This window comes from Artemia franciscana, chromosome 5 (assembly GCF_032884065.1).
Source record: "Artemia franciscana chromosome 5, ASM3288406v1, whole genome shotgun sequence".
NCBI classification, from domain to species: Eukaryota; Metazoa; Arthropoda; class Branchiopoda; order Anostraca; family Artemiidae; genus Artemia; species Artemia franciscana.
Window position 1 is genome coordinate 16,389,746 of NC_088867.1, and position 22,506 is coordinate 16,412,251.

Below are 22,506 nucleotides of genomic sequence, written 5' to 3' on the forward strand. Positions count from 1 at the left end.
TGTCGCAACCAGTCGCATTTTTAACTGCAATAGTAACAATAGTGGCCCTTGCAGTTTTGGCTTAACTCCTTAACCTATTCCTCAGATATTGCAGATATGCCTTTTTGATAATTCGCAGGCGGATAGCTTCTTTTGATTTCGGTCAACATTGTCTTCACCATCTTCCGAATTTTTACCTCAGTAGCCTTAGCCTTTTTGGGCACATTCAGGATTAAAATTTCCCCCTTTCTCAATAATAAATCCTGCATGCATAAAATGGACAAATTGTATAATTTGTAGTTCTTAACCCATCGGTTGCGAGGGCTAGGCATCTTCAGATATATATCTACTGGATACTGTAATTATTTGGGAAAATGGACTTTTACGATTTTCCTCAGTAGTAAGGAAGTATCTAAAAGGACAAGAGGTGGGGCAGGTAGTCCTCTGTTCCTTTTTTAGCATCCCTCTTAATATGCCTTTAAAGTTTTAACTTAACACACTTGGACGTGCCTTAGATATTACCCTTTTGACAAACCTACTCCATAAACAGTGTTTGATTTTGTTTGAAATACCCATCAACATTTTGTAAAAGTTTCAACTTAATGCCCTTAACCATCTACAGACTTGCCTTTTTTTTCCAATAACCAACCTTACATATAAACAATGAACAACTTATATAACTTAAAAATTCTACCTGGTGGGGGTGATATCTTGCCCAGAAGTATAGTTATTTGACTTTTTGACTATTTAGACAAGATAACTATCCAAAGTTTTGAGTCATTGGAAGACATGCCGCTAAAAATAAAATGGGAGGGGGACTGGTTGCTCTTAAAGCACTTTTTAACCTCCCTCTGAACACATCCTATAAGCTTAAACGTAATACCCACGGCTGTCCTTGATATATCACAGAGACACTTTTTTGATAAACTGGATGTACATAGCATCTTTTGATTTATTTTAACATGCCCCTTGACATTCTCCAAGGTTTCACCTTAATACCCTTGGTCTTTCCAAACACACCCAAAATCAAACATTCCCCCTTTTCTCAATGATTAATCCTGTATGTAAAAAAGGGCAAATTGCAAAACTTAACATCCTTGCCACGGGGCTATGGGGCCAATACGACCCCAGAAACAAAGTTACAAGACTTTTTGATTGTTTTGAACAAAATTACAATTTTTCAAAATTTTGATCTGTGCTAAGAGAAGGGAATTTCATAAATGACCAAAGGTGCCTGGTTGGTTTTTGAAAACTCTTCAAAATCCCCCTTTTATCGTAGCTAGAAATTTTCAGTTTAATTCCTTCAGCCGTACCTTAAATATTGCTGATCGCTCTTCTGAAAGCTAGCACAACAAAATATATTGTTCAAAAAGTATATTCTTTTCAAAAGCCGCGGGGGTTTATGTTATCTCCCTAGCCATAGTTTTTTAATGTTTAGACTATTTTGAACAAGACGGTCATTCTAAAATTTTGACCAAATTTTTTGGAGGAAGGCAACTAAAAAGTGCACATGGGAGGTGCTAGTTGCCCTGTAATCACTTTTCAACATTCACCTAAGCGTTTCCTGAAAGTTTCTTCTTAATACCCTTAGACGTTCTTTAAGTATCATAGGTCTTTATTTCTCATAAACTGGATGCACATAGCGCCTTGTGATTTAGTGTAACATACCCCTTAATATTTTCAAAAAGTTTCACCTTAATACCCTTATTCTATTTGGATGCACCCAAAATCAAACATTTCACCTTTTTCTAAGGCTAAATCCTGCATGTAAGCAATGGGCAAACTGAATAATGGCTAATCCTGGTCCTGGGGCTGCAGGGGGATGGCATCTTTGGATGCATAAATATTAGACATTTTGACTAATTTTGACAAATTTATTATTCCAAAATTTGGACCAGTATTGAGCAGAGGAGGCAACTAATAAAGCCAAAAAGGGGGTTCTCGTCACCCTTTAAACTTTCTTCAACATGTCGCCAACATACCTTGAAAATTTGAACTTAATAGCTTCTGCCGTATCTTATATATTGCTGATATTTCCTTTTCACAACAAGCAAGTACATAATGCGTTTCGATTCTGTTCAGCATCCCTTACAAAATTTACTTCGAATTCTTAATACCCTGTCCCTTTAGAAGACCCAGGATCAAACAAGCCTGTTTTTTCAATAAATAAACCTAATCAACTAACAAATGGCACCTTGCGCAGATTACAGCCCTTGCCCAGTGAGCTGAGGAGGGTGTCCACCCCGTTGGCATGTTTAGTTGAACTGTGGATTTTTTTTTACCAAAATGACTATCTCAAGATTTTGATTGGATCCGTTAAGGGGTAATGGCCCCAGGGGGGGGGGGGCTGGCCACCCTCCCAATACTTTTGACTCCTAAAGGAGCACTGGAACTTTGCAAGTTTTAAATGTTAATACGACTATACATTCCACATAAACCGTGTTTTTTTAATAATGGACAACCTGCAAAACTTACATACATTGCCCCGTGAGCTCTGGGGGAAGGTGGGGCTGTCAACCCCAGATACATAGCTATTTGACTTGCGCACTATATTGGACAAAATGACTATCTCTATTTTGTAATGCGTTCCGTTTTGCAATAGAATGAGCCCCCCCCTCCCTCCAAAGTTTGTACGACCCCCCTTCCATATTAATTGCCACTGGGGAAAAAGTAATAAATAAATAGATAATATCATTTTGAGACCTTATGACTGTTTACTACAGGTGATACTATAGTATTGCCTCTGGTATCTAAAGTTGTCAATGAATATCAATATAAATACAATTACTGGAGCACCATCTTTTATTTAGCAGCTAAGCTATTTTTTGCTGCAAGAAAATCTCTTGAAGAGGGAGGTTTAAGCTTCAAGGCCCCCCTAAGTACACTTTTTAATATCCTGTTTTAAATAAAATACGTGATGCACACAAAAGAACCTGCATCTTGATTATCAATATTTTCTCAATAAGTTAATTCGAATGCAAAAGATATGTATTTAGTGTTTTCTTGGAAAGCTAAAAAGTTCGAAATTCACCTTTTTTAAATCCTCCTTTATTCCACTTATCTTCGTGTCAAAGAAAATTGTAAGCTGAGTGCAAAACCATCCGCTTCCCAAAAGCTTGTTCGGAAAAAAATGAGGTTAAAGATTTTAAATTCTGCTTTTTGAACGGTCCATTGCCTGAATAATATACATCTATCAAGCTAATTTTCCCTTGCCATTAGTTATTGCTGTGAAAATAAATCAATAGGATAGTATGATAATTTGGGTGGGTCTAGAAAAAAATCTTAGGTGGAAGACACTGGACTAAGGGTGCCAATGTGACTCGTGGTGGGCAGGAAATTAAAAAGTTTATTTAAAAAAAAATTTAAAAGAAAAAAGAACGGAATAAGAGTGCCAGAAGTGTCTTAGGGGGAGGGTCGCCCTCTCCAACCCCATATATCTATTCCTGGTCTAAATTACTTTTAATTGTCTCATTCATCTAATTTCAATCAAATTAGCTATGTAGTTAAAATATAAATATAGTTAAAAAATAATTAATATATCGTTAAAAATAAGATATATGGATTTATTCACACGAAAGCCCTATTGGGCCATTCGCTATTTAATTAGTCACATAACTAAAATTAACGATTTTTTGAGGATGGAGGGCTCTATTTTTAGTCAAAACTTAATTTTCGATTTCTGGGAATATTCAGATATTTTTCGAAAATATCCAGAAATATCCTTAAATCGCCTTGCACATTTAGCCGTCAGTCTTCGTCTCTTATCCATTCTATGCTCGCGTTCAGATTTTCTATTTTTATGCATTTTGAACTTTTAGCTACGAAGCTACTTTTCAATCTGTCATTATGAATAGACAAATAGCTAAAACTGTGTTACCACGCTTATCAAGCGTTTAACAAAAAGAAAAACTTTCATCTTCAACAGGTGTTTCCATTTTCATGAAATAAGAGAAAGTTCCATGTTCGTAGAAAAATCTTTGCAGCAATCAAAGATGTTTATGTCGATTTGCAGATCTTTGCAGCAATCAAAGATTTTTATGCCAATTTTGCAGATCTTTGCAGCAATCAAAGATTTTTATGCCAATTTTGCAGATATTTGCAGCAATCAAAGATTTTTATGCCAATTTGCAGATGTTTGCAGCAATCAAAGATTTTTATGCCAATTTGCAGATATTTGCAGCAATCAAAGATTTTTATACCAATTTGCAGATATTTGCAGCAATCAAAGATTTTTATGCCAGTTTGCAGATATTTGCAGCAATCAAAGATTTTTATGCCAATTTGCAGATATGTTCTGAACCGGCTGAAGATAAATAATTTCTGCTCGTTTTAAGTTTCAACTTTGCTCTTTACATTCATAGGAAAGCTTTTTCTTTTTGTTGTTAATTGGCTTCATCACCTACGAATAATTGATCAAATTGACAAGTTTACTTAAAAAAAAAAGAGTAAGAAAAGAAAAAAGAACGGAATACGAATGAGGACACCAGAAAATCTTGGGGTGCATAAGGCCCCCTGGATTTGCCCCTGATAATTTTGCTCTTAGAACAATTTTGTTCTCGTAAAAGTGTCGATGTGTCGATTTGGATGAAACTGAATCTTCTATTGCTTTGCAACAGAGGGACGTGTATTGCCCCCACAGGGATTATTTGAAAGAGTGGAAAAAAGTTATATTAAGTGATAGTAGATCTCTATTGTTTTTCCTGGGAATAGGATAATTTTGTTTTAAGGTCACTAAATAGCTGAGTGATAGGCGCACTGGACTTGAAACCCTGAGAACAGGCGTTCGAATCCTAGTTTTGCTGGTTATTTACTTTGGAACGGAGTTCAATTGTCTGACTCTGTAAGCTTAGCCAAAGTCGACCCAGCTCTAAATGGGTCTCCAGAGAAATCTGGGGGGGGGGTACCCAAAAGGCGTCAGATGATTTGCCTTTAACCACGCTTTACACTCCCAGCCGAAGGCATTGAACTAGGACGTCAGCACCTGCGCAACGCAGACAATTGGTCATCATCCGAAAAAAGTTATTTTTTTAATTTTGCCCAAACATATACTATCTTTAAACTAAATTTATCCTTGTCTATTTCTGCATTTAATACACATATTTGAGTCTGAATATTAAAGAACAGTTATTGATATATTACTAGTATTTGTATTGTGGTCAAAAAGTGCTTCCACCATTCATAAACAATTTCGAAATAAATTTTAGATGTATGGTCGCTATATACGTACCCTTGCTGAGGAAGCCGAAGAAGAAGCGAAAAGAGCAAAGGAAATTGACAAATTAAGACGAAAAGAAGAAAGACAAAGGGCAAAAGAATTGAGAGCCTACAGAGGAAGATGTTTATCTTGGCTAGATAACCTATTTGGATGGTTTTGGCAACTTTTAATTACAAAACTTGGCGAAGATGGAATATTTCTTGCCGTATTGGGTATTTTAGTAGCTGTAATCAGTTTTGCACAAGATTATGTTGTCTTTCAACTAAATTTAGGTAAAATTAATTGGTTTTTTATATATTTTTTTCTACTAATGTATTTATAGTGAGAGCATAACTAAAAGTCGTAATAAAGGGAAGGAATTATTGTTGGAAATTTTGGAATTATTTTTTGAAGGAATCCATTAATTTCCAGCCCACTTAACGTAGACTAGTTGAACTAAAGAGCCCACAGAAACCAATAATATATTTTCCTAGTGTTTTCCGCTTCATGTAATAATAAGTTCCATCTAATAAATGATTTTCTAGCAATTTTTTTTAGATCAGAGCTTCTTTTTATCTTTGAGCACATAGATTTATTCCTGGTTCACAATAGCCCTGAATAAAAAGGTGTGTAATATTTCTTTAAACATTAATTAGAAAGAGTATGCTCGCATGTAAGCATTCCATGATTCATGACCCTCTGAGTATATAACCCAGGCTTTGTATTTCCTATACTTCATATCAAAGCTACAGGTAGAGGTATATTCCTAGCAAATGCATCTGTCTCGTCTTTAGGACAGGAATGCAAGCCGCACTTAATACGTCTAGGCCTCCCTTCATAACAATTTTGTTTTATCATGATTTAACTTGTTCAGACTAGATTTCTACTAGCTTGATCTGTCTGTCATAAGAATTTTTTTTGTCATTTTTCATAAAAGTTTTATTTTACCTTGTACAACGCTCCCACAGAGACCCCATCCTCTCCAACATCATTTAAAAAAAAAATTATAACTAATTTTACAGGAAGGGGAAAATTTCAAGTTTTTGCCATTTTCATTTAACCAAAACTCAAAATTAGTAGTTGAGTTAGAACTTCAGACACTTAAGATCTAGCGCTCTAGACGAATATATGTTTCACCGACCCTTTTGGCAATTTCTTGGTGAAGCGTTCATAATATTAAATCGGATCTTAAAATTTTTGACAAAACAAAATGCAGAAGCTTAAACATATTTCTCTCTTATTTCAGATCCTATCTTGGTATCTGATAAGTAAAGACGGTAAACTAAACTCTAAATAAATAAGGTCTTTACATGAATAAAGTTTCTTCTATGTTCAGCATTTAGATTGTTTATCATTGATCTACCTACAAATACATTACATTCTTATAGCGTACATATTTACACTGCACAAATATCGTTATCAGGTTGATGACTTCAAATTTTTTAAAATATCATCAGTATGTACTCTTAAACACTCTTCAGTCATTTTATTCTAATTTCAAATAGAAAGTAAACAGAACCTTGATTTATCTACTCTCCGGGATAAAAAGGAGAAAACTGCCCTTGCATTGAGGATTTCAATGTTTTGAGGTTAGGTAGGCCTATATCACAGTGATTTCTGATAAACTTATCAAACAGTTCGTGGTAACGAACTATGGAGTGACCTGGCTCAATAGTGGCCGAAACTCTAAAAGCGGAATTTTGATACCAATAGCTACATCAAAAGAATCATATTTTAATGCTGATTTTAAATATACAAGTTTCATCAAGTTTAGTCATACCCATCAAAGGTTACGAGCCGGAGAAAATTTGTCCTATATTAGAAAATAGAAGAAAGCATCCCCTAAAAGTCATATAGGCTTAACGAAAATCACACCATCAGATTCAACGTATCAGAAAACACTACTGTTGGAGTTTCAAGCTCCTATCTACAAAAATGTGGAATTTCGTATTCCACAAGACAGATCACGGATGCGTGTTTATTTGTTTCTTTGTTTTTTTTGTTTTTTTCCAGGGGTGATCGTATCGACCCAATGGTCCTAGGATGTCGCAAGTGGGCTTATTCAACGGAAATTAAAAGTTCTAGTGCTCTTTTTAAGTGACCAAAAAATTGGAGGGCACCTAGGCCCCCTCCCATGCTAATTTTCCCCAAAGTCACCGAATCAAAATTCTGAGACAGCCATTTTATTCGGCATAGTCGAAAAACCTAATAACCATGTCTTTGGGGACGACTTACTCCCCCACAGTCCCCGTGGGAGGGGCTGCAAGTTATATACTTTGACCAGTGTTTACATATAGTAACGGTTATTGGGAAGTGTGCAGACGTTTTCAGGGGGATTTATTTTAGTTGGGGGGAGGAGGGCTAAGTGGAGAGAGTTAAGTGGGGGGATATTTCCATGGAGGAATTTGTCATGGGGGAAGAGAATTTCCATGAAGGAAGCGCAGGATTTTCTAGCATTATTTAAAAATAATAATGAAAAAACAAAAACGAAAAAGTTTTTTCAACTGAAAGTAAGGAGCAGTATTAAAACTTAAAAAGAACAGAAACTATTACGCATATAGGGTTCACCTCCTTCTAATACCTCGCTCTTCACTCTAAAGTATTTTTAGTAATTTTAACTATTTATTCTACGGCCTAGGAGATTCAGGGGCCATTCTTAAGGAATTGAGACAAAATTTAAGCTTTATTGTAAAGAGCGAGGCATTGACGAGGGGGCAAACCCCCTCATACACATAATAAAAACATACAAATATAGAAGTTCGTTACTTAAATTATTTCGTAAGTTACGTATATTTATTACTAATAAAAACGTTCGTAAAAAAATAAAAGTTCTAGTTACGTTTTTAAGGAATCAAAAATTGGAGGGCAACTGGGCCTCCTCCCCCAATCCTTTTTTCTGAGTATCGTCCAATCAAAACTATGAAAAGGCTATTTAGCCAAAAAAAAAAAAAAAAAAAAATAATATACAAATTTTGTTTTAGTTATTCATGTGCGGAGAGCCAAAATCAAAATATGTATTGATTCAAAAACTTTCAGAAATTAAATAAAAAAAGGATGTTTTCTTTTAGCTGAAAGCAAGGAGCGACATTAAAACTAAAAGGAACAGAAATTAACCCTTATATGAAAGGGGCTGTTCCCTCCTCAACGCCCCGCTCTTTACGCTAAAGCTATTTTTTCTGTTTTAAAAAGAAGAGTTGAGAGAAAGAGTCAAACTTTAGCGTAAAGGGCGGGATGTTGAGGATAGAACATCCCTTTCATATACGGATTAATTTCTGTTCGTTTTAAGTTTTAATGTGGCTCTTTACTTTCAGTTTAAAAAACTTGTTTTTTATATAATACATATGCAGGATCAATAAATTGTGGGACCGACCTTATTTTCTACGCCATTCCTTTCGTCTCAGGGACAATTTTTGTACACGGCAGCTTCCTGGAGGAGGGGGATAGGGGTTTTGAACCCCCACAAATTTGTGTTTTACTCGTAAAATGTAAAAAAAAAAATATAAAAACAAATTATTGATACGTTTTTCAACGTTTTTTTGTGACCCCTCCCCCTTCCCCAAACCAAAATACTTGGCCCTCGTGTTTTTATCTCATTTATCTCGTATTCAATAATTTGGTTTTTACATGCTAAACACAAATTTCAGGTGGGGGGCTAGGGGCTTTGAGATTTTCCCTGAAATTGTGTTTAACTCGTAAAAACGTAACAAAATACATATAAACAAATTTGAAGGGGTTTTTTAAGCTTTTTATCCCCCCCTCTGCTTCTGAACCAAAATAATGCCTATGCCTTTTGTGTTTTTATACCATTTATATCTTAATCTTATTTCTTAATCCTAATTAATAGTCAATTACTGAAATTATTTCAAAACACTTGATAAGAAAATGGTATTTTTTCAGGTAATTTGTAATAAAAAATAAAAACTCACTATTGAACATAAAAATTACTACGAACAAATTGTTTTATTAGTTTTCTGAGTCGAACAAAAACCCAAAAAGCCTTACTTAAAAAGTAAACAAAAATTTACTTTCTGGACATAGTTTTTCAACTGAAAGCAAAAAGCAACATTAAAACTTAAAACGAGCAAAAACTGTTGTGCATATAGGGGGGGGGGGGAGTTGTCCCTTCTCAATACCTCACTCTTTACGTTAATGTTCTTAGTACTTTTCAAAAAGCTTCTTATTGTTCTAATTAATCGAGCGTATTCAATAATTTGGTTTTTACAAGCTAAACACAAATTTCAGGTGGGGGGCTAGGGGCTTTGAGATTCTCCCTGAAATTGTGTTTAACTCGTACTGAAATTATTTCAAAACACTTGATAAGAGAATGGTATTTTTTCAGGTAATTTGTAATAAAACATAAAAACTCACTATTGAACATAAAAATTACTACGAACAAATTGTTTTATTAGTTTTCTGAGTCGAACAAAAACCCAAAAAGCCTTACTTAAAAAGTAAACAAAAATTTACTTTCTGAAAATAGTTTTTCAACTGAAAGCAAAAGCATTAAAACTTAGAACGAGCAAAATCTGTGACGCATATAGGGAGGGGGGTTGTCCCTCCTCAATACCTCACTCTTTACGTTAATGTTCTTAGTACTTTTCAAAAAGCTTCTTATTGTTCTAATTAATCGAACCGTGTGTTTCAGGAGTCGTTCTTTAAGGATTGGGACAAGTAACGTAAAAAGCAAGGTGTTGAGTAGAAGGCAATCCCTCTCAAATATGTATTAATTTTGTTCGTTTTTAGTTTTAATGTTTTTCCTTAGTTTCAGTTGAAAATACTTCATTTTTTAAAGTTAATTTCTGTTCGTTTTTCAAAGAATGCCAGGAAATCTGGCTCCACCTTTACGGAAAAATTCCTCTTCATCGTGGAAATATCTTCGAAACAATTCAATCCTGGTGAAAATTTACCCTATAAAATTGCCCTTAACATCTCCTTGCATAAAATTGAGTTGGCAAAAGAGAAAGCAAGACATAAGAAGAATTTTGTATAGGAGATCTGCCAATTTCTCGCAGTATAAAATTCTTCCTGAAAAATTCCCATCCTGGAAAATTCTCTCCCCGTGAAGAGTTCTCCCCATGGATAATCCTCTCAGCAAAAAATTCGTCTCCCCCGCCCGAAAAATGTATGCACACTTACCAATAATAGATACTCCACATAATCAATGGGCATATTTTATAACGTAAAGACCTTCCCCCAGGGGCTTTGGGGGATCATGTTATTTCCAAAGGCATAGTTATTTGACCTTTCAACTATTTTGAATAAAATGGCAATCTCAAAATTTTGGTCGTAAGATTTTGATAAAAAAGTGCGTTAGAGAGAGCCTAGTTGCTCTCCAATCTTATTGGTCACTTCAAAAGGGCACTAGAACCTTTTTTATTCACTCGAATCAGCTCTCTCCCTATATTATAAGACCACTGAGTTGAAACGGTTATCCTTGAAAAAAAAAACAAAAAAAAACAAACAAATAAACACCCATCAGTGACCTTTATTCTGGCAAAAACAACAGAAACAAATTCCACATTTTTGCAGATAGGAGCTTGAAACCTCTTCAGTATGGTTCTCTGATATGCTGAATCCGATGATAGGATTTTCAATAAGTCTCTTTTACTTTTAGGGGGTATTTGCTTCTTTTTCGAAAATCAGGCAAATTTTTTCTGGCACGTAGCATTTGATGGGTAAGATTAAACTTAATGAAACTTGTAGATTTGACATCAACATAACAAGCCAGTTCTTTGAGATATCTCTTCGTACCGAAATTCGGTTTTTTAGAATATAGGTCACTATTGAGTCGGGTCGCTCCTCACTTAGAGTTCATTATTACGAACTGTTAGATTGTTTGAATATTAAGGACGAAAGGCGTTGCCAAAATTTAACTAACTAGTTTTGCTTGTTTTTATTCACAGTTCCACTTGTCAACAAATGTGACAATACCCTAAAAACTTCAAAACTTTTAAACAACCTTAGAAAAATTTTTTTTTGAAAAAATATTGTAATATTACAGTAGATATGGATGAACCTAAGACGGGCGAGAGACAAATATTTTTTTATTTTATGTCAATGCTCTTGGTACTTCAAGGGTGTTCGATTATTTATTTGGTACTGTAAATACTTTTATTTTACTTATTGTGTCCATAGATAAAACAAGAGAAACTGAATCTTGTATTGAAAAACATTGAAATTGCCATTTGTCTACCTACTAACGTGACCTCCAATCATTTTTCAATTCAACAATTGAATGGATTACAACGCAACTGAAAAATGTTTTCTTTTGGAGAAGTTTCTTTTATATACAAAGATTTTTAATCAAAACTTTAATAAAGAGGCGATATGAAGTGTGCACTGGCTAAAAAGGAAGTGACTTTTGAAAATCTAGAAATATTATCACTAGTTTTTCGAACTAGTTTTGTAGATGCATGTTGCATAAACTGCAAAGCACTATTTTTGTTCGTTGTAAGTTTCGACTTCTATTAGAAACTTTTTAATTGATTGAATTTTGGATTTAATTTATTAATTAATTTAATTATCAATACGAACTAATAATTGATTATAAATTTATTAATTTACTAACAAGTGTAATAACAAATTCGTTAATTTATACAAATAGATTTAAATAATTAATTCAATTACTAGCTCCCTTTTGACTCATCACTTATATATTTTTCATTGTAAATAATTTGGAATGCAGCTTACTTTTTCCAGTTGAAACTTTTCCCAAACTTCATTTTTATACCCTGGCTCTCTATATCTTTTTTTCCAAAACGAACTCGTGGATATTCTGTTTAGAATCTAACTCGAAATCATGATTTTGACCTTCTGTAAAAGCCTCTACCTAAACAGCCTTGTATTCATCAATTGCCATATAACCTTGGATGGTAAACTTTGATAATTTAGAAAACGGCAGAGCAAAATTCTTTCGTTTTACATACAGTTTGCCTTTCAGAAATTTCGATTGCCCTGAAATAAAGTCGTTCTGACGTGCTTGTTCAGCTAACTTTGGACGTGCGCAGAGTGACAGCAAAGTTCAAATCTAATTTTACCGACAGATCAAGGAGGCACACTCGTGCCTCTATAAAGAGGCGACACACGACAATGTTAAGCGATCTTCGGTTCCAGTGGTCGCAGACGGATGGGGAGGGATGCATTTCGTAGCCCGAGCTCCAACTAAGAAACCTGCAAAATTTCATCCCCCTCCAACTTTTTCTTCATGGGGAAAATATGGCCGAAAGTTTTGACCTGTCAACCCAAGCCCCCCTTTAACGTTGTCCGATCAGGCTGAAATTCACAAGTTAAGGTCCCCTAGGGCCCAGGAGCTTATCCGCGAAATTTCAGCTTGATCCGACAACTCCTTCCCTGTTTTCCAGAAACCACGCATAGCCACTTAAAATTCATTTACTTTTTTTTTTCTAGACGCCTACAGGTCACATCCGACATCGGATCTGGGTGTACGAAGACTCATTCGATGCGGAATTCTCCGAGTAATTTTCCTGGAAAGTTTCGTAGGAAAATCTTAACCCCCCGAAAGTTTCGACCCTCCAACCCCCCCACTCCTTTTAACGTTGTCCGATCGGGCTGAAATTCACAAGTTAAGGTCCCCTACGGCCCAGGAGCTTATCCGCGAAATTTCAGCTCGATCCGATAATTCCTTCCCTGTTTTCCAGAAACCAGCCATTAGCTATTTAATTAACGGATTTCTCTCCATAAGAGCCCATGTTAATTTGAAATTTTTAAAAGCTATTGAGAAGTTATATTTACACACATGCAAGTTATTTGCTCAGTTGGTAGAGCGTGAGACTTTTAATCCTCGGGTCAAGGGTTCAAGTCCCTTACGGGCGGTTTTTATTCACAACATCAAAAAAATTTTGATAACACCTGGACAGCTTATCATTTGAGAGATAACAGAATATTAGCTTCTTATGAGCAAAAGAAACATTTCGGTCATTCTATCTATTTTTTTTCTATTTTATACAATGATTTAAAAGCGGGGGGGGGGGGGGGCGGCAGCCACCCAAGTTCCTCTCCTAATTCCTGTACGAGGAGTACAGGAATTATTAAATTACATCCACTATGGATTGTAGAAAAACGTACAGAAATAATATGAAAAAAACTTCGTTTTCTTAGAGTTAAAGAGGCTGCGTCCCAAAGTCGAACCTTAAAACGTACAGGAATTAGAAGAGGCAGTTGGGGGGCTGCCGCCCCCCAAACCCCCAGCTTTTAAAGACTCTTTTGTACAGGTTTTTTTTTTTTGGGGGGGGGGGACTTCATTGTTACTAATTACTAGTTTCGGCGCAATGGTTCTCCTGTCCTCTTGTGTTTAACATTTTTCGAAGTTATTCCATTATTCATTCATTTCAATTTTTTGTTAATTAAAAGAGGGCCTTTCCGAAGCCAAGAGCTGGGGGTTAGCAAAAAAACAAAAAACCTGTACAAAAGAGTCTTTAAAAGCTGGGGGTTTGGGGGGCGGCAGCCCCCCAACTGCCTCTTCTAATTCCTGTACGTTTTAAGGTTCGACTTTGGGACGCAGCCTCTTTAACTCTTTAAGAAAACGAAGTTTTTTTCATATTATTAAGAAAAAGACACCGATAATTTACCTATATGAAACGCATGAGGCATTAAGAAAAATTCATAGTCGCTTAGATTCGTCTGGGGTAAGAAATAAAAAAAAATGTTCCGGGATAAAGCATTGAACCCCTTTCCTGCCCATTAGGCAAGTGAATTTTTGGACGTCTGGTTATTACTAAAGAAAAACTGCTTCATCAAATCAGGCACTGATTGCTTATAATACAAAATATATCCAAAAATATTAATTTTTATAAAGAACCATTGTAAACTGATTGGATTCGTTCAAGTTTAATATTCGTACAACAATGCTTCAAAAATAATATTCATATTGAAAGAATATTATTTTTTATGGAGCTTGGTATTAACCAAGTGACATATAGCAGTCGCCAATTCTGTCGGTCTGTCTGTCGGTCTGTCTGTCGGTCTGTCTGTCGGTCTGTCGGTCCCGGTTTTGCTACTTTAGGCACTTCCAGGTAAGCTAGGACGATGAAATTTGGCAAGCGTATCAGGGACCGGACCAGATTAAATTAGAAATAGTCGTTTTCCCGATTTGACCATCTTGGGGGGAGTGGGGGCCCGGTTAATTCGCAAAAAATAGAAAAAATGAAGTATTTTTAACTTATGAGCGGGTATTTGGATCTTAATGAAATTTGATGTTTGGAATGATATTGTGTCTTAGAGCTCTTATTTTTAATCCCGACCGGATCTGATGACATTGGGGGGAGTTGGAGGGGGAAAACCTAAAGTCCCGGTTTTGCTACTTTAGGCACTTCCAGGTAAGCTAGGACGATGAAATTTGGCAAGCGTATCAGGGACCGGACCAGATTAAATTAGAAATAGTCGTTTTCCCGATTTGACCATCTGGGGGGGGAGAAGGGGCCGGTTAATTCGGAAAAATAGAAAAAATGAAGTATTTTTAACTTATGAGCGGGTGATTGGATCTTAATGAAATTTGATGTTTGGAATGATATTGTGTCTCAGAGCTCTTATTTTAAATCCCGACTGGGTCTGATGACATTGGGGGGAGTTGGAGGGGGGAAACCTAAAATCTTGGAAAACACTTAGAGTAGAGGGATCGGGATGAAACTTGATGGGAAAAATAAGCGCAAGTCCCAGATACATGATTGACATAATCGGAACTTATTTGCTCTCTTTGGGGTAGTTGGGAGGGGGGGAGTAAGTCTTAAAAATTAGAAAAATGAGGTATTTTCAACTTACGAACGGGTGATCGGATCTCAATGAAATTTGATGTTTAGAAGGATATCGTGTCTTAGAGCTCTTATTTTAAATCCCGACCGGATCTGGTGATGGGGGCGGGGAGTTGGGAGGGGGAAACCTAAAACTTGGAAAACACTTAGAGTGGAGGGATCGGGATGAAACATGGTGGGAAAAATAAACACAAGTCCTAGATAGATGATTGACATAAACGGAACGGATCCGCTCTCTTTTGGGTAGTTGGGGGGGGGGGGGGTTAATTCTGAAAAATTAGAAAAAATGAGGTATTTTTAACTTACGAATGGGTGATTGGATCTCCATGAAATTTGATTTTTAGAAGGATATCGTGGCTCAAAGCTCTTATTTTAAATCCTGACCGGATCTGGTGACATTGGGGGAAGTTTGGGGTGGGGAGACCTAAAATGATGGGAAACCCTTAGATTGGAAGGATTGGGATGAAACTTGGTTGGAAAAATAAGCAAAAGTCTTGCATACGTAATTTACATAATTGGAACGGATCCGCTCAATTGCGGGGGGGGGGGGGGTAATTCTGAAAAATAAGAAAAATAACGTATTTTTAACTTACGAAGGAGTGATCGGATCTTCATGAAACTTCATATTTAGAAGGACCTCGTAACTCTGATATCTTATTTTAAATCTCAACCGGATCAAACGTAATTGGGGGGGGGGGCAGTTGGGGGGACCGGAAATCTTAGAAAATACTTAAAGCGGTGAGATCAGGATGAAACTGGATGGGAAGAATAGAAACCTGTCTAAGATACGTGACTGACATAACTGGACCGGATCTGCTCTCTTTGGTGGAATTGGGAGGGGGGAGGTAATTTTGAAAATTGAGGTATTTGTAACTTACGAAAGGGTGACCAGATCTTAATGAAATTTGATATTTAGAAGGATCTTGTGCTATAAAGTTTAACTTTAGGTTCTGACCTTCTCACAAGTGCCAAATGAGCTCTTGGCTCTTCCGACCTCGTCCAAATGAGCTCTTGGCTCTTCCGACCTCGTACCATATGAGCTCTCGGCTCTTCCGACCTCGTCACAAGTGCCATATGAGCTCTTAGCTCTTGTTCATTATTATTATTATTATTATTATTATTATTATTATTATTATTATTATTATTATTATTATTATTATTATTCTTAAAGAATAATATTCATATTGAAAGAATATTATTCTTTCATTATTATTATTATTATTATTATTATTATTATTATTATTATTATTATTATTATTATTATTATTATTATTATTATTATTATTACTATTATTATTATTATTATTATTATTATTATTATTATTATTATTATTATTATTCTTAAAGAATAATATTCATCTTGAAAGAATGCTCCCCTTGAATATTTATTCCGAGAGTGCAAATTGGTCAAAAATCATTTATAGAGGTATCGTTTCTATGGTTTCCTGTGAACACCCGTATGGTGGAGGGTAACATCTCCTGGGAAAGAAGAAGACAGTAAGTAGGGTCAAGGTCGTATCCAGTTGGGAGTATCTCTCCTAATTTCTTATCTGACTCGTAAAAACGTAACAAGAATGCATATGAACAAATTCTCGACGCGTGTTTAATTTTTTTTTTCATCCTCCCTGTCTCCTTTGTATAAGATTTATGTATGTATATAGTTTCTTGTTTTATAAAGTCAAGTCCCCTCTGATCGGTAATCCTGGATACAGCCTTGAGTTTAGTATATCGTTATATATATATATATATATATATATATATATATATATATATATATATATATATATATATATATATATATATATATATATATATATATATATATATATATATATATATATATATAATAGATATCAGAATTTAAAGTTACTGAAAGTAAAGCCCCTGGTGGCAATTACCCTATTATATACACACATGTGCCAGCATACTATATAGAAAAGAGTATCACAATGTTATGGACTTTGACATACCCCTTCACTAATAATAAGGGTGTAAAACAAATACGTTCCCAGGAATAATAAGGGCGCAGAACAAATACGTTCCCAGGAATCGTGAAGGATTCGGTACTAATTATTAAATTACCCTCATTCCTCAACGCCTATTTTTTGTTTATTGGAAGATTCAATAAAACGTAGTGAATTTGGATAATAAAATGCACTCTTTGAGGATTCCCCCTATCGCTCAAGTTGATCATGCATCAACGCACTGTAAACTGGTTCTTTTGATAGTTTCTTTCAACTTAGCATGAGAAAAGACAAAGAGAAGTGACAGAATAGATTGGAAATGTATAGTTTGGGATATATATTTACATATTAGGGGGGGGGGGGTAAAGTGTTTGGAAAGTGTGAATTCAGAAAACAATTCTCACTTTATAATATCGGAATAATTGTAGCTAACACATTTTACATGCGGACCCACTGTACTTTACTATCCCCCCCCCCTAATGAGCAAATATATAGCCTAAATTTATATTTTATTAGGATTAACCTAACTTCACTTCCTGAGTGGTAGGGGTTATATCAAACAAGTACCCAATATACTTTAAAATTGCATAATCATCTCAAATTTCTAAATCATTAACAAACTGGTGCTCTTTCGGACAAAATCGTAGTTTTTTTTCCGCAAAATGCCGATAACGTCGCTTTCTCCTGCAAAATGTTTTTTGGTCACTGTAAAAGGCAATAGGACTATTAATTTAAGTTGGAGTGTGCACAAGGCCGATCTTCTAGGACTGTCGGTTTGATACAGCTGTTTTTGGAAAAAAAGAAGTAAAAAGAAGTTACATTAATGTTTATCAAGCTACTTATATTTTTATTTCGATACTATCCATTCGACTTGCTATTGAATTACAGCTTGTTTTTACAAACTTTTTGACTGCTGTTTTTTACATTGCCCCTCCAAATATGTTTCCTCTATTTTAGAGCTATACTACGCTGTTATTTATACTGAAGGGTCATTCGAACAAGACTGCACCATCATTCTAAGAATAAAAGGAGTATGTAAAGAAAGCTAAAGTATTTGGAGTGAACAAATATTTTTTTTTTTTTTTTTTTTTTGGCGAGGACGCCAAATTGACACCATCATTGCCACTTTGCAAATCCTTAAAACATTTGGGACTGTATATTTTTATAAAGCAAACTTAATATAATAACTTAAGAGACATCTTCTTATATTTAATTCAATAACATAACTGAATAAGGTACAATGACGCTAAAAACAATGAATATATTATGTAGAATTCACTTTTATTAGCTAAATATCTACCAATTATAGTATAGTCAAGATGATATTCTTGTAATGATTCCAAGTACCTGTGGGATAAAAAAAGAAGAATATATATGTGGTCTTTAGGTTTTTCAATAACTTTATGCCCTAACATTGTAGTCCTCATATGCTTTGTCTGTGGGTCTGTCTGTGGTCTGTAGACTGTAGGTTTGATATTTTGGCTTTGTTGTATAAATTATGCCTTTACTTTTAGCTCGAATATACTTATATGACTTAGCACATGATCCTACTAGCAAGTATTTTGCGTGGATATCAATTCCTGTTTTGTTGGTATTGTTTTCCTCTGGATTTGTTCATTTAGTAGCACCACAAGCAATAGGTAAGTGTGCATGCATTCACTTGTTAATTTCATGGTTTAGGTCAGAAATGCCAAGCTTCATTGAATTTTTATTGAGGTTACATTTTGGGACAATCATACAGGTGTGACTGGTATGCAAGGTATTTTCCAAGTATTTTTTAATCTAATAATAAAGTCAAAGTGGATTAAAAAAAAAAGAAAATCTAATTCAGCTGATGGATAAAGCTGATTTTTGGCTATATAATTAATTAAAAAACAAATCTGATGGAGAAACAAACTGATCCGTGATCAAGGCCATATCTGGGGGTGAGGTAGGGTTTGAACCCTCTCCCACCATTGTTGGCCCAACTTGTAAAAACGTAACAAAATGAAAATATTTTTGATGAGTTTTTAAAGTATTTTGTGTAATTTCGCCTTGTAAAAATTCGTGGACGCGCCGGATATTTCCTTATATTCATAGAATTAAAAAAAAAACTGAAAACACATAGCAAAGGTTAGAAAATAGAAATAGGAATAGAAAATCTTATAAGAAATCTTATACTTATAAGACTTTCAACAGTCTTTTCGAGGTTGTCAAACCAACTTAATTTTTATATACAATTTCAATTTGCTAAGAAGACTCATACAATCTCAGTTTTGTGTAAGACGGTTTATATCAAAGATGATTTTGGTTAGAGGCCTTGTCCCCCAGCCATGGACCTTCTAAAGTCTATTGCATCATTTTTCTTTTTTTTTTAAATTATATTTATTTTGACCAGTGTGCTTTAGCTATTCATATAATCTACGAAACATGGAAAAAAAAAATTCACAGTCAATATGACTGCAATTAACTAACAAAAACAAACTCAGTTTTTAATTGATAACGATATTATTTCCTGGAAGCAGTTCTAGATTCAGAATTTAATTTAAAAGTATCCTCTTTATTTTTTACTCTTATAGTTATAAATGAACTTTAGAATATATTTTGCTCTCATTAAATGAAGTAATAGACTTTAAAGGGCTTTTGGTATGACTTCGAAAGGCAAAGATCTTGTTTGTGGTAATATCTTTTCCTTAACCTTGACTTGAGCATTGATTTTTACTCATTTTAAGAATTACCTTTTTTCCATTTTTACCAGTGGATTTTATCTTTATGTTTTGAATTTGTTATTTATTTTAATTCGTGTTCCTTTTATATTGGTTAATATTAAGAATATTTCTTCGGTACTCCATATTTTCGGCTTAAGAATCAAAATATCGGATTCCACTGCAAATTGTTAAGTTGCATATGGTAAACTTAGCGTTTTCTTTGATTCGATTCAATATAATTTCTTTCAATTCGATATCTAAGTTTTGGACGGCAATTTTAATAAGATTCTGATCCAGCAGCAATTTATAGATAACATCCTCTGAAGTACCCTCACGGGAGATTTTTTCACAAGATTTCATAGTAAATAATACACAATAACAGAATAAATATATTTCAGAGGTATCACTAACCTATCTTTACTTCTGAATCTTTAAACTCTTTTGCTCTTACGTAAGCGTTTGTTTGGTGTAGCCCGGAAAAGTTGTCATTTTGTCAACCTTAATACATATAATGCCTTTTGATCAAGTTGAAAATCCCTCTCCATATTCTTTGAAAGTTCAAGGTTAATACCCTAGCCTTTCCTGATTAGTTTAATACAGATTATTTTGAAAAATCTGATGCAAATAGCGTCTTTTGATTTACCAAAACATCCCTCTCAGAAATTTCTGGAAGTTTTCTGGAGGTCTCAGCCTTTTTATGAGATATTGCAATTACACTATTTTGACGATCAGGAAGTACGTAGTATCTTTTAATTAAGTTTCACATCTCCTCAATTTTCTTGGAACTTTCAACTTTAACCTTCCTGAAATTTTAAGATATCTCATTTTGACAACCTTTTTTATGCAGATTTTTTATGCTTTGATTTAGTTAAACATCCCACTACGACATATACCGTTTGAGAACCAGGGTACAAGTAGTATATTTTGATATAGTTTAACATTCTTTTTAGCTTTCCCTCAAAGTTGTAACTTAGTGCTTGTAGTTATTTCTGATATTAGTATCAATAAGTCCTTTTGACAACGTGGGCTCACCTAGTATCTTTTGATTCAGAGCAACGTCCACCTCAATATTATATGAATGACTTAAACTTAATGCTCTTAATGCAGTTTCTTACATACCACATGCCAGTTCCAGAATTTTTGTTCGGGGTACAAATCACTCCAAAAACGTTTAAACAATTTGTTTGTAAGTATTTTTTTTACGGTTTTTGTTTTTGGACAATTCAAACCCCTTGGCGGTTCCAACCCCGTAATCCAACACAACAACCCGTCCAACTACCCCACTTTAGCCTCAAATACCGCCTTGAGTGCATGAATGCTCTTTTGGGCACCTGGATACATATTGAATCGTTTGAATTATTTAAACACCCCCTCAACTATATTTGCTGTTTTCAACTTATTATCTTTAGCCATTCCTGAGATATTGCAGAAAAGCTCGTTTGGCAAAAGCCCTTTGATACACTTAAACTCTTCTTATTTAGTCCTATAGTAGTACTTGAAGCAATAATAGTAGTAGTAGTAGTAGTAGTAGTAGTAGTAGTAGTAGTAGTAGTAGTAGTAGTAGTAGTAGTAGTAGTAGTAGTAGTAGTAGTAGTAGTAGTAGTAGTAGTAGTAGTAGCAGTAATAGTAGGTAGTAGTAGTAGTAGTAGTAGTAGTAGTAGTAGTAGTAGTAGTAGTAGTAGTAGTAGTAGTAGTAGCAGTAGTAGCAGTAATAGTAGGGTTGGTAATAGCAGTATTAGTAGTAATAGTACTAGCATTAGTAGTAGTAGTAGTAATGATAGTTGTAGTGGTAGTACTAGTAGTAATAGTAGATGTAGTAGCTGCATTAGTAATAGTAGTTGCAGTGGTAGTAATAGTAGTAGTGGTAGCAATAGCTGTAACACCATTGGAATTAGGTGTAGAAGTTCCAGTAGCAGTAGTAATAGTAGTAGTCACAGTAGCAGCAGTAATAGTAGTCATAATAGCAGTAGTAGTGCAAGTTGTTGATTTAGCAGTACAAAAAATATTATTTCTAAGTGTAGGAGTAGCAATAGTAGTAATAGTTACAGTCACACTTGTAAGCAGCAGTAATTCTAGGTGCAAGTAGGTTCAGCCGCGGTCACAAGCGGTCAAAGTCCCAAGTAATTGGAGTCACAAGTTGTTAAAGTTGTATTTACAGGTAGTCACTGTCACGAGCAGTTTACTTTACACTGGCAAATAGTTGCAGTCACAAAGGATCGCAGTTTTAGTCACCAATAGTCGCAAGTAGTTACTGTCTCAAATGGTCGTAGTCACAGTCTCAGTAGTAAATGGTAGTCGCAATAGCATTTAGAAGTAGGCGTAGTTGTAATCATTTTTGCAGCTAGTCGCATTTGCTTTCAGAGTAGATATAATATTGGTAGCCCTGAAAGTTTAAAGTTAACAGACTTGGACGCTCCAAGTATATTGTAAATATGCCCTTTTGATAACCTGGATGCCCAGATCGTCCTTTGATTTAGCTCAACGGTTGATATAGCTCAATATCCGTAACTGTTCTTGAAATATGACAGACACGCCTTTTTTTGACCTTGCTATTCCTTCTGATATTTAATTAGGGTGCTAGAATTTTTAAGTTCTTTTCGATTGACCCCCATTCCACATTTTATACGACAAGTTTGTCCGTGAAAAGGGACCTAGGGAAAATTAAAAGAACAAAATAATAAACTATGTATTGAACATCATGCACCGAACATAATTATGTTCAAACATCATTCTTAACATATGAAGCGCCTATTTGCTGCTTTTGATTTACATCTCCTGGGATTTTGACTGTCTTTGCGTAACAATCATGATTTTATGGGACAAAATGGCAAAAAGCACTACTTCGTCGGGGTTCGATATTCTAATTTTTTTCTTAATATTGGTCTTTAGTGTACTTGTAACCGTTTTTAATGTAT

The 22,506-nt window shown here is 34.9% G+C and overlaps 1 protein-coding gene across 2 annotated transcripts in view; it reads left to right on the top strand.

Annotated features, from left to right (window-relative positions):
• Window positions 1–22,506, top strand: part of LOC136027028 (chloride channel protein 2-like) — a 124,309-nt gene that overhangs the window by 12,735 nt on the left and 89,068 nt on the right. For both annotated transcript variants that reach the window (XM_065703942.1, XM_065703943.1), the window contains exons 2-3: window positions 5,184–5,466; window positions 18,419–18,544. In XM_065703942.1, the coding sequence (XP_065560014.1) occupies window positions 5,184–5,466; window positions 18,419–18,544 (409 nt within the window). The remainder of the gene's footprint in view (window positions 1–5,183; window positions 5,467–18,418; window positions 18,545–22,506) is intronic.